General features: G+C 40.1%; 1 protein-coding gene across 5 annotated transcripts in view; it reads left to right on the forward strand.

The window, feature by feature from the left end:
- EPHA7 (EPH receptor A7) overlaps nucleotides 1-13,967 on the forward strand; it is a 181,432-nt gene that overhangs the window by 67,333 nt on the left and 100,132 nt on the right. For all 5 annotated transcript variants that reach the window (XM_074990866.1, XM_074990867.1, XM_074990868.1 and 2 more), the window contains one exon: nucleotides 55-390. In XM_074990866.1, the coding sequence (XP_074846967.1) occupies nucleotides 55-390 (336 nt within the window). The remainder of the gene's footprint in view (nucleotides 1-54; nucleotides 391-13,967) is intronic.

A 13,967-nucleotide genomic window follows, 5' to 3' on the forward strand; every position in this document is an offset into this window, starting at 1 on the left:
GGCTGCTTTTTTGTTTTGATCATCTTTTTGTGTGTGTTTGTGTGTGTTACAAAGGACCTCCATCTGCACCACAGAACCTCATCTTCAATATCAACCAGACTACCGTGAGTTTGGAGTGGAGCCCTCCTGCTGACAATGGGGGAAGAAATGATGTGACTTACCGAATTTTGTGCAAGAGGTGCAGCTGGGAGCAGGGTGAATGTGTTCCCTGTGGGAGTAACATTGGATATTTACCCCAACAAACTGGATTAGTAGATAACTATGTCACTGTCCTGGACCTGCTGGCTCACGCTAATTACACTTTTGAAGTGGAAGCTGTAAATGGGGTATCTGACTTGAGCCGTTCGCAGAGGCTCTTTGCAGCTGTCAGTGTTACCACTGGGCAAGCAGGTAAGCTTTCATGACATGCTGTGAGAGGAAGAGCGACTGTGAACTTGCAAAGTGAGGGTGCAGTTGATCAGGTTTATGTTTGATGAGTTCCACCTCATGAATATTTTCGTTTTGCCACATAATGAACTAAGTATATATGACATGATAACCTCCTACCTTTTCTTGGCATGACAATTGCTTGTGGCAAATAGTTTTACAGAACACATTTCTCTCCATTCTTTAATATAGGTTCTCTTGGCTCTGTACAAAAAGTCTCTCTTCTACTGATTAGGACACTAGTGCCACAAGGAAGAGAAGAAAAATACAGTGTGGCATGTCTTCTGAACAGTATCCCTTTCAGAGTATTTTACAGCTAAGTTTGTATCCTGGGTGCCTGGAACATGACTTAGGTATCTGAGAGCGTTTTCAGCATTCGTGTCTTCCCTCAGGATTATGCTTCTAGTTTTTTAATAGGTCCAGGTATTTGATAATGGGACAGTGAGAATATTACATTCTTTGTTTATGATATTTATCACAATCTGACAGGTGAAATGTTAGGGAAAATAAAATCAAACTAGCATATTGCCCAAGGAGGAAAATATTTTAGTTTTCTTCATGTGGAGTAAAAAAACTAGGAAATCTCATCTGAGGACAGTGCTTGTTGATAAAAAAAAAATGGTCTTGGAACTATACTGCATTTTGCTTTTGTGGCCTAATCTTGGGGGAACATAGTAACCCTGCCAGGAAACTGACCACCTGAGGTTTAAGCAGAAGTTGAACCAGCACAGTAATTGCATTTCCTGGGTTTCTGAAGGAGTTTGATGTGGCGAAGAAGAAATGAATGTGTGTAGATGGTTTAAAAAATACTGTGGTTTGTTTTTAAGTATTTCTCGTAGTTTGTCATTTTAGCACTGTTCATTGATCATCATAATCTGATTTTTCTTTTTATAGAGCAGATATTTATTCTTTTCTCTAAAAGAATTCATTATTCTAGTGCATTTAATTACTGTCTACCCACTTAGGTCTCCATAGTGCACTGAATTCATTTGCTGTGTGCGGGTCTGTGGATATAAGTAAAAAAAGCAGTAAACCCTGAACATGTTTAAGGATATCTTTTTGATGAAAAAGGGCTATATATTTGCCTGAAATTGAGATTGTCTGTGATAGTTCTAGGTTCTGTGAATCATGGTCCTCAAATTTAGGCTTTGTTAGGTAATTCACCTATCACGACACTGCTTTGCCGATGTATCTCCATTTTTGTGTGTAGGTGATCTGTTTCCTTGTTTATTCAGCTTTTAACCTTTCTGTTGGAGTTATGAATGTACATTAATAACATTCCAAAAGTTACCCCATTTTGGCATCCTACTTTTTTATTGCCTTTACATGACTCTGGCCTGCACTGTTTCCTGCAGCTCTCATTGGCCAGGAACTGCAAACCACTGGGAGCTGTAGGAGGGCTCATGCCTGTGGACGGTCAACATAAATAAAATGTCTAACAGCCCGTCAGCAGATTATCTTGATGGGCCACATGCTAAAGGTTGGTGACCCTTGCATAATATGTATCTTAGTGATCCAGTAGCATGCTAAATATGAAAGAGGAAGTGGGTACAGTGTCTGGATTCATAGGTGAGGAACGAAAAGACCTATTAGAGCATCTGCTTTATCTGTCTGCCAATATAGGATTGTTGCTAGTGTACTTTCTAGTATTTTCAAAGTCATGGATTTATAGATCTGTAAGGCCAGAGGGGACCATTATGATCATCTAGTCTGATATTCTGTGTAACACAGGCTGTAGAATTACTCCAAGTGATTCTTGCATTGAAACCATCATTTCTATAATAAATCCGGAAAGATATGCAGTCTTAATTTTAAAGCTTGTAAGTGACGGAAAAATCTACCAGATCCCTGGGGAAATTTTGTGACAGCATAGGAGTCGAGAGACCTGGATTCTGTTTTTAGCATGCTTGTTCTCTGTGGTTTGTTTTCTGATCATGAGGATGTCACTTCAGCTAGTGTTTCCAAGAGTCCCCTGATTTTGAAAGTTCAAATTGTGGCACAGAGGAGCCTAATTTCAGTTAACATTTTGGGTGCTAATCATTTCTGAAAATCAGGAACTAGAAATCTCTGGTTGGGCAATCATATAAGGACATACTCAGATTTAGGGTCCAGTTTTGAAAATTTTGTCTTCAGCCTCTTCACTACAGTTGCCTCTTCTGTGTAAAGGAAACAATACATATCCATGTTTAGAAAGCACTTTAAGATCTTCTAATGAAGAGTGCTAAATAAATTAAAAGTAGTTTTTCTATCTCAGCTCCAGAAATCCTAAAGAAAAGACTAGCTTCCTTTTTATATTTTTCAGAAGCAAATATATTCAGAAAAAAAGACATTCTCATTTATATTATTTTGTAGCAAATTATTTTGGTGAATACTGATGATTTCTTTGGTTATGAGGGAGAAATGTTTTATGTGTAATGGACTGATGGCTATAATTGAAAATGCAGGTACTGGTTGCACAAAGGAGAGTGTAATGCATATGTGCTCCTATTAGCTATAGTCACACTAGCCCCTCCCTTTGGAAGGACTATGGTAATGTGGCACTTTGGGATATGCTAAAGAGGTGCTGCTATGAATATGCAGTGCCTCAGTAGCATAATGGCAGTCGTGCTCTCTTCGAAACTGTTGGTTTCGAAATGCATGCCGCCCATGTATTCAGGGGACCTTTCAAAATGACCTCCTGATTTTGAAAGCCCCTTATTCCCATCTAGTTTTAGGAAGAAGGGGCTTTCGAAATTGGGGGTCTTTTTGAAAGCCCCACCCCCAGGTACACAGTCAGCGTGCATTTTGAAACCGGCAGTTTCAAAGTACACTTGGCCGCCATTATGGTAAAGAGGCACTGCATATTCATAGCAGTGCCACATTAGCTATCCCAAAATGCCACATTACCACAGCTCCTCTGAAAGGAGGGGCTAGGATGGCCACATCCATTTTGTTTTTACCCTAGGAGAAAAATGTAAGATTTATTTGTAGCCAAGTAAACTAGGGTTCATGCGGCTCTCATTTGTGATTACGACTATTCTATCCTACATGCAAAAATGGTTCTTTTTGTGCCCATATTGATTTTTGTGGGTGTAAATGTTTGTGTGCCTAAATCCTTCACACTTTCTATTGTGTTGTCCCATTAGGTAGATAAATGTAATGACTGGGCACACCACATGCATGAAAAAATGCAGTAAGACTTGGACCTTTCTACTTCATTTCAATGAGTGGGCCTTTTGGGGCTATATTACAAAATTCAAATAATTATATAATGATAACATGAAATTATTTATGCAGGAATGGGCTTATAAGAGTACTTCCTGCTCATTAATGTGCTTTAAGTTTCTTATATGTATAATGCCAACAGATGCAGATTGCTGGCCCTAGGGATAGAACCTGTGAGGATAGGGTTTAAAGCCCTGCACTTTACCTCACGAACTAAAGGCCAGCTTGCTCTCAGGTAACGTTGTGGAGTAGAGACTTCACTCACCCCAGCTGAGGTCTTAGGGCCTCTGGGTACTAGAAATATAAGAGTGTCCCAGTGGGACAAAGAGAGCATGTCAGGGAAGGCGATGCCAGGTTGGCTAACACAAGAGGCTAGATGTTTAGGATCAAATTATTTGTGTTTGTGAAATAAATATTGTTGGAGTCAGTGGATAAATGGATTAATGACATTCTCGTGTCACAGTGCTCACACTACATATGTGTCATACATAACTGTTGGATCTTGTGTTTAAAAACTGAATGGTGGCTAATACAGCAGATGCTATGTGGTGTCATTCTAAGCTGTATCTGGACCCATGCAGTCTACTTAAAGAAAAACAAAAAACAAAAAAACCCACATAGGCTATGTCTACACTTACAAAAAACTTCGAAATGGCCATGATAATAGCCAAATCGAAGAATACTAATGAGGCCCTGAAATGAATATTTGGTGCCTCATTAGCATGCCGCCAGCTGCAGCATTTTGGCAGTGCAACGTTTCGCTTACCTGTGGCTCCTCTACATGCGGGTGCTTTTCAAAAGGACCCTGCCAACATCGAAATCCCCTTATTCCTATCAGCTGACTTCCCTTGCTCTTCCCGTCTAGGGTAGAGTAACAGCACTGACTACTGAGTGATCTGCAATCAATTTGGCAGGTATTCATTAGACCTGCTAAATTGACTGCTGGTGTATTGGTCTCAGAGCACTGATCTGGGCTGTAGTCTCAGATGTAGGAAAGAAACACAGGAGGGCAGATAATAATCATGTCATTTAGGGTTCCTGCACGCTTGAAGGAAGTTCTGTCACTGCTTCAGTAAGAGAAGAGTCTGAGCCTTAATGTACTGGCTAGAAGGCAGTGTCACAGTAATGTTGGGTGAAATATATAGATTTTAAAATGACAGCTTCTGCTCTGTCGCATTTTACTATTTATTGCTGACTAAAGCCGTCTCATTTTCTAAACTGCAAAGGAGTTGGTCAATATTAGATAGTTTGGTGAAGTACTGGTTTCTTTGCAATTTTTTGTTCAAAACTATGTCCCATATTTTGGCCAACTCTACACCTGACAGTTTTCCAGAGAAGGATGCCACAATCGTTTAAAAGAATACAGCAAGTATCCTTGGCACAGATTATATTACATTTAATGATAGTGGTCTACTTTAACCAATGCATGGGAAATAGGAGATTGGCTTATAAATTAGCAGCTACAGTCAAACAGCAATGTGGAATAGAGATAATCAGAGCTGGCGATGTGACTGTTAGATGTTCAGTCTTGTGCACTGAAGCTACTTTTCACTTCCTTTGTATCATCATTCCTCCTCCCTTCCTAAATTTGTTAACTGATGTCACAGGATGGTGTATAGGATGCACAGAAACAGCATGCGTAAAAGAACATTGGCTTACTAATGGACTGTGCAATGCTAATGCTGCACAGTAAATTCACACAGAAAAATGGCTTTGTCCTGAACCTTGCATTATGTGAATTTAATTCTTTGCAGTCAGATTTTCCACTTAAACTCTTTTTTCTCTTTTTTTCTTTTTTTTTTTTTGCTTTGTCTTGTCACTGCATGTTTTGTTGGTCTAGGTGGAAGATGACTCTATGGAGAGACTATAGAAGAGGTGTGTTAGGTAGCCTAGTGTAAGCAGGAGATTTGAAGATATGTTATGATGATTCTCCAGAAGGGGAAGTAAGCTGTGGCACATCTTTAGTAAATCTCCTTAGTTCTCTTTGATGAATTTTTGAAAGTGGAACATGAAATCAAACTTCATCATTCTTTGCTGAATGGTGCCTGTTCTGTTTCAGGCAGAAGAGGGCATTAATCATCACTCTGTCATGGACTGTCACACATATCAGTTATTATTTACTGATTATAATATTGTAGCATGTTGAAACCCTCATCATAGTCCAGGACTCCATTATGCTTGTAACACGGCCTCAAAGAGCTGACCATCCAAGTTTACGATGAGACAAGGAGATGGTGAGGGGTTACAAGGAAACAATGAGACAGTATTGGTCAGCCTGATAGACCATGGTCTGAGGTAGCAGTCTGTTAATCAAGTAACAGAGAGATAGCTGTGCTAGTCTATATCCTATCAAAACAAAAAAGCAGTCCAGCGGCACTTTAAAGAAAAGGGTCTGTCCCACGAAAGGTCATCACCTAATAAATTATTTTGTTAGTCTTTATAGTGCTACTGGACTGCTTTTTTGTTCTGTTTATCAAGTTTTTTTTTTTGGTGTTCCTGAAAAAAAGGGTGTTTCAGGGTGGTTTTGAAGGAGGGTACTTTATAAGAGTTGTGGATATTCTCCCCAAATATGAGCCTTGGAGAAAACATGAGGAAGTTTCACTAGTGTGTGAAGAAGGCAGCTGGCATGTACCAGTAAGTTCTTCTTGGATGATGCTGAAAACCCAGTTTTACAGTTTTGGGTGTTTCTTTCTAGTTACTGTTTGATCTATTCACTGAAGCTAAGTCTACATGGCAGTACTATTTTGGGATACAAATGCATCCCAAAATAGCTACTCTATGTCTGTGAAACGTGCTTGTTATTTCAAAATATTTTTCGAAATTTAGGCATGCTATTTTGCATCCCTGTACTCTTTGTTGCAGGAAGAGTAAGGGAAGCTTCGAAATCATAGAATCATAGGGTTGGAAGAGACCTCAGAAGGTCATCAAGTCCAGCCCCCTGCTTCCAGCAGGATCAACCCCAACTAAGTCATTCCCCTCAGGACTTTGTCAAGCTGGGACTTAAAAATCTCTAGGTATGGAGATTCTACCACCTCTCCAGGCAACGCATTCCAGTGCTACACTACCCACCTGGTGAAGTAGTTTTTTCTAATATCCATCCTCTGCTTCTGTAACTTCAGACCATTGTTTCTTGTTCTGCCATCTGTCACCACTGAGAACAGTTTCTCTCCATCCTCTTTAGAGCTCCCCTTCAGGAAGTTGAAGGCTGCTATCAAATCACCCCTCAGTCATCTCTTCTGCAAACTACATAAGCCCATATCCCTCAGCCTCTTCTCATAGGTCGGGTGGTCCAGGCTGTTAATCATTTTTGTTGCCTTCTGCTGAACCTGTTCCAGGACATCCACATTGTTTCTGTACTGGGGGGGCCCCAAAACTGGATGCAATAATCCAGATGTGGTCTCACCAGTGCTGAATAGAGGGGAACAACAACTTCTCTAGATTTGCTCGAAATGCTCCTCCTAATGCACCGCATATGCTGTTAGCCTTCTTCACTAGAAGGACACACTGTTTACTCATATCCAGCCTTTCATCCAGCATAATCCCTAGATCCCTTTCCACTGTACTACTGCTTAGTGAGTTGGTCCCCAGCCTATAACGATGCTTGGGATTCTCTGTTACAGGTGCAGGACTCTATACTTCTCCTTGTTGAACTGCATCAGATTTGTTTTGGCCCAATCTTTTAATTTATCCAGGTCACTCTAGATCCTGTCTCTACCCTCCAATGTATCTACCTCTCCCCCTAACTTGGTGTCATCCACAAACTTGCTGAGGGTGCAGTCTAGTCCCTCATCCAGGTCATTAATAAAGATGTTGAATAACACTGGCCCCAGAACCAAGCCTCAGCGCACTCCACTTGAAACCAACCACCATGCAGATATTGAGCTATTGACCGCTACCCGTTGGGCCTGACTGTCAAACCAGCTTTCTGTCCATCTTACAGTCCATATATCCAATCCATACTTCCTTAACTTATGGGCAAGAATGTTATGGGAGACTGTATCAGAAGCTGTGCTGAAATCAAGGTATATCACGTCCACTGTCTTCCCTGGCTGCGTCTACACTAGGCAAAAACTTTGAAATGGCCATACAAATGGCCATTTCCAAGTTTACTAATGAAGCACTGAAATACATATTCAGCGCCTCATTAGCATGCGGGTGGCCGTGGCACTTCGAAATTGACGCAGCTCACCGCTGCGTGGCTCGTCCAGATGGGGGCTCCTTTTCAAAAGGACCCCGGCTACTTCGAAGTCCCCTTATTCCTATGAGCAGATAGGAATAACGGGACTTCAGAGTAGCCAGCGTCCTTTCAAAAAGGAGCCCCGTCTGAATGAGCTGCGCGGCGGCGAGACGCATCAATTTCAAAGTGCCGCAGCCACCCGCATGCTAATGAGGTGCTGAATACGTATTTCAGCGCTTCATTAGTAAACTTCAAAATGGACATTTGCATGGGCATTTTGAAGTTTTTGGCTAGTGTAGATGTAGCCCCTGTGTCCATAGAGCCTATTACCTCATCATAGAAGCTAATCAGATTGGTCAGGCACAATTTGCCCTTGGTGAATCCATTTTGACTACTCTTGATCACTTTTCCATCTTCTAGGTGCTCCAAAATGGATTTCTTGAGGATCTCCTCCATTATTTTTCCAGGTACTGAGGTAAGACTGACCGGTCTGTAGTTCTCTGGATTGTCTCTCTTTCCTTTCTTAAAGATGGGCACTACATTTGTCTTTTTCCAGTCATCCAGGATCTCTCCTGGTCTCCAGTAGTCTTCAGAGATAATGACCAAAGGCTCAGCACCATAGTGTGGGAGCTGTCCTTGTCCATGAAGACTGAGGCAAAAAAAAGATTGAGTACTTCAGCTTTTCTTACATCATCTGTCACTAGGTTACCTCTCTCATCCAGTAATGGACCCACAACTTCCCTGATAACCCTCTTATTGTTAACATGCCTTTAGAAACCCTTCTTGTTACCCTTTACATCCCTTGCCAGCTGCAGTTCCATTTGTGCTTTCGCTTTCGTGATTACTGCAAATCCTTTTCCAGCCATATATTAATACTCCTCCTTAGTCACATGTCCAAGTTTCCACTTATACACATCCTCTTTGAGTTTAAGGTGACTGAGGATTTCCCTGTTAAACCAAGCAGGATGCCTACCATATTTGTATTTCTTACTTTGCAGCGGGATGGTTTGTTCCCGTGCCTTCAGGAAGACTTCTTTAAAACACTGCCAGTTCTCCTGAACTCTTTTCCCCTTCATCTTCATTTCCAAAGGGATTCTGCCCACCAGTTCTCTCAGAGCTGAAGTCTGCTCTTTTGAAATCAAGGGTCTGTATTTTACTACTCACCTTTCTTCCTTTTGTCAGGCTCCTGAAATCTACGATATCATGGTCGCTGCGGCCCATGTTGTCACCCACTTCTATTTCTCCTACTTTTCCTACTAGAAGATAGCACCAAATATCACAATAATGAGCTGTTTAGATGGCACCAAATGCCACAATAGCTTAAATTCAAATTAAGGTACGCAAATTGCATATCTTATTTTGAGTTTAGGGTGCTGTGTAGATGTAACGTCATTTAGAAAGTAGCTGTATTACTTTACGCCTTATAATGCACAATGTGGTTGGTGGTAAAATTAACTTATTTTTGTATCTGACCACTTCTTGGGTTGCTGGGTCAGGAACAAAATTTGTCTTTATCTATAAATGGACCATCAGATTATGTAAGAGAGGTCATACCTGAGTTGAAGTACTAGCAAATTTAGAATAATTTTTTTGTCTCGTAAAAGCAGAGTTTTGAGAGCAGTGCTTGATTGTAATTGTAGATAAGGATGAAAAATTGAATGAGATGTTTTGACCTGAATTACCTGAGTTTTGTAAGTTTGCATCACATCCTTGGTATTATTGGAGTGTGATTCCCAGGTTTTTCCTTAAGACTACGATTACACTAGCAACTAAACTCATGCAGCGTGCATACACAAAATGCATTTTGTTGACAATATCTCAACGGAACACAGTACTTCTTCTGGCAGCATTCTGCCTCAAAGCATTGGGGCATAATGTTGCTGTCAACAGATTCTGTCGACAAAAAGGCAGTGTGGTCTCATTGGGGGAGGAGGGAGGGCTTCTCTCAACAGGGCATCCACAACAAAGGGTAGCTTTGTCTGTCTGTTTTGGGGTGCCTGTTATGTCAAGAGAGCAGCCGGGTGATCTAGCTGCTCTATCGACAGAGCAGAGCGCCCTTCCGATTCTTCCGATTGGCTTTTGTGTGTGGCTGCACTCTGTCAACACAAGTTTTGTCAGGGAATCTCTTCCAACAAACACTTCTGTCAACAGAGCACTGTAGTGAAGTGTAGCTTATATTGTAAAGGCTCACAAATGAACGAATGGTAAGCAAATGAACACTAGTGCTGAAATTCATTACTACAAATGCATATATGCTCTCATGTCTGAGAACCTAACTGAGCTCTTATAGAGTGAATTAAAATTTCTTTAAATTTAACATCTCTACCAAATGAACAATGTGAAGGTAAAGTGCACTGTAATGTTATGGCTTCTATGGGAACCTGTGAGTACAGAAAAAAAGATTTTTCACATCGTGATAAAGAGTTTTTACATTAAGTTAATATGAGAGAGTACCTATATCCTGGAATATCTTCAGTTTATCCAGAATACCTTTTCAAGTTCTGAGAGAGCGCTATGTGTACAAGTTCTAGAAATCATACGTTCCTCACAGTGATGCCTGTTTAATAGCTGGATGCTCACTGTGATTAATTTGTCACAGATGATATGCTTTGTAGACCAAATGTGCAATGAGGCAATGAACTGATTGTGCTTTGGGTTGAGTGCTTTCTTAAGGAGATGTTCAGGCAATTCTCGAGTGATGATGATGTTCAGTTCCATCATCTAGTACTTAAAAATCAAATCCAAGTGTGCTTATATAGCAACAGATGCAATGGAGTCTAGTCCTGATTAATTGTATAGTATTATAAATGATCCATAATAGGACTAACTGTAATAGTGCTGCCACTCGTTAAGACTAATCTTTTTTGCTTATATGGAGATATACCTATATAATAGAACTGGAAGGGACCTTCAGAGATCATCAAGTCCAGTCCTCTCACAGCAGGACTTATCACCATCTCTGACAGATTTCTTTTTTTTCCCTGAAGTGGCAACTTCATGGAAAAGAAGATTTTGGCAAGATTTCCACAAGTGTAAATGCATGTATGTGTGTTGAAAGAGAGAGTAATTGTTTTCTGGAAGGTGTAAGGATCATATTATCATTTCATCCTCCTCTTCTCCCTTGAGCGCTTAGTGATGGCCATGATAGGAAAAAAAGGGGGGTAAATTAAGATTAGGTAAAGTCTGCTGCTTAGTGATCCAAAGTGACAGTGATGAAGACATGGACCATTTTCTCCCAGGGCTTTTCTCAAAGACATCAAACTCCACACCCAATGTTGATTGGATAGTGCACTGATATTGGTGGTTCTTTTATTACTTGAACTATGTGCATCTAAATTTGCATTTCTATTTAAAATTCTTACTGGTAAAATCACAATTTATCATTGACTCAATTTTTAGGGCAAACTCTGTGGGCAATCAGAGAAAACCACAGTGGGAAGCTGCAAATTGAGAACAACAAAAAAAAACCAAAAAAAAAAAACCTGTTATCCTGTATTCAGTATTTAATTTTAAGTTGGTAGATGCTGATTATCTTCATTGCTTCATTAGTGATGAATGGAAGCAGATTTGATGCAGACAAGCAATCTTGTGCAACGATGCAGAGACATCTATAAAAACATCTGTACTAATCCACCAATGCAGTAAATTATAGCTGCAAGCAAAAGACATTGATCCAAGAGATCATTAACAGTTTTAATCAACTGATCTCAGTAATAGGGTAAATGAGAGAATGTTATCAAGTCTTGGCACTTTTTAGAGTTGTCATTTACAATTTCTAAAATACAGTCTCTAGGTTGCTTCAGTTTCAAATATTTTATGACTTAAGTTCACTGTGTTCTTTAATGGGAGGCCAAAGAGATTCGACAGAATAGTAAAATTCACAGGAAAAAATTATGCAGCTATCCTGCATTCCATTTACCGGGAGGTCAGTCACAAAGAGAGAGATAATTGCGGCAAGCCAGCAAAATTAATCGGGGCCGAGCCAGAAAGAATGATGTATGTTCTGTGACAACGTACATGACAGAGATGTTTGTACAAACCTGTAGCTGCTTGCCTTGTTGAGAACACAAGGACAGGAGAAGGAGACCTGTGAAAAAAAAATTAGTATGCCTTCAGTGTGAGCAGTTCTTAATTATCCATAGCATGTCGACAGCAGATAATTAGTGTCCCAGTTTTTAACAATATTTGGTCATTAACTATAGCAGAGTAGAGAAGAGCAAGAGCAGAGAGATTTGTCTGAGCTAAGTGTTACATAACTGCATCCGTATGTGACCACAAGTCAACTAAATCATGCTGATGATAAGAGCATGGAAATACTACCATTGTGTGACTGATTCAAATGCACCAAGTTGTAATGTACCATAAACTACATTTCATGTCCCTTTACAGTAAGCTATTAACACTTGAGATATCAACCTGCAAAACAAAGCACTTGTACATGAAAATTGTAACTTAAAATGCCCTGTGTAACCCACTGCCTTCTTTCCCTTAAACTGTTAGTGTTTGTGGCAAAGCATGCTACAAACAACTTTGGCCACCTATTTCAAGTCACTTCAGTATTAAGAGATTTTTAGAGTCATTGCTATGAGCTAATTACATGCAGCTCCTAATGGTTTATAAATCAGAATACGGATGAGGAAAACCCTTGAAGAATGGCAGTGTAAGGAAGCCCCTCCTTCTTTGACCCATCTCTCTCTCTCACACACACACCATTGTAAACTATTTTTGCTCTCATTTTCTCCTGGGCTTTGACTGTATTTACTGGGCTCTAGAGGGCAGAATGAATTCACCAACAGACCTCCCAAGATCTAGCCGTGTATCTATAATTTTCTGTTGTTTCCTGTTTTTCTCCCACAGGGCCATATGCTACAGGTCTTTACACATGCATAAAATGTTTTGTTGCACATGGTTGTCCTAACCAGTTTTTTTGTGCCCAGTGCATGTAAATGTCTGTAATCTCAGACAAAAGAACTGAGGAACAGCATTTCAGAGCCCATATACCATAATGACTTCAGTGGAATTGCTCCAGAGATTGACTGACGTAGTTAAGTTTCTTGTAATAGCTACCTGATTAGCATGGAAGAGGGGGCTACTATACTTTTTTGTATTGTAGATGGTATGTCAACACTGAAATTAAACATTCACGGTTAGTATGTGGGGCTGTGAAACTGGATGTTCGGGCTTAGTCTGGTATTTGAGCCCTTACACAGGATCATAGAGTTCAGACTTCAGCCTATCCCCAAACATATACACTGCACTTTTATAGCCCTGACACCCAACACCTGCCAACCTGAATCGGCCAACATTGGAGAATTGCAAGTGGTTTAATTGCAATGTAGATATATCCGTAGAGGCTAGTGAATTAAATCACATAGAAAATTATATGGCTCTATAGCCTCCTATGTAGGCATTCAATGTTGGTTTGTGGCCATTGATCCCCATTCCTATCACAAATATAATGAATTAACTAGCTGAAGGTTACATGTATAATATCTTTTCGGCCTTTGCTAATGTTTCATGAATTTTTGAGAAAATACCAAAAATCAGTAAACAAACATGTTGAATATTTTCAAATGCCCTACAAGACTATTTCCTGTATTTAATTATATTCCAGGGTACGTCTGTCAAATCTGATACTCTTTCATCTGGCAACATCCATAGTACGGCAGGTCCACAGATGCTGGACAAGAGAGTACTGGGGCTGGGGCCACTGTCATTTGAGGGTTTGCAGGCCATGACTGGGCTGCTGCAGATATTCTCTGTCTTATTCGCTATCCCTTTTTAAATGATTCCTAGCATTCTGTTTGCTGTATATGCAGGGTGGAACCTAATTGTTATTCTCTGATCTGGTGCATTTATCTGACACTTTCAAAAGAGGGGGCTAGTGCAGACTAGCCCTTAGTGTGTTATTTTTGATTTGGGGTATACACTCAAGTTGGACCTCTATTATGGTATCTTTGAAAAGTTTCCATGCTGCTTGCAGGGATTTTACTTTTGGCACTGTGCCTTTTAATTTCTGTTTCACTAACCTCCTCATTTTTGTGTAGTTCTCCTTCTGAAATTGAAGGTGCAAACTGTGTGTTTAAGACATTTGTTGAACAGACACACTTTATTTAGAATATGCATATGTAGGGATGTCTTTAAAATAAGGATAATTAAT

The sequence above is a fragment of the Carettochelys insculpta genome, chromosome 3 (assembly GCF_033958435.1).
Source record: "Carettochelys insculpta isolate YL-2023 chromosome 3, ASM3395843v1, whole genome shotgun sequence".
Taxonomy (NCBI): Eukaryota; Metazoa; Chordata; order Testudines; family Carettochelyidae; genus Carettochelys; species Carettochelys insculpta.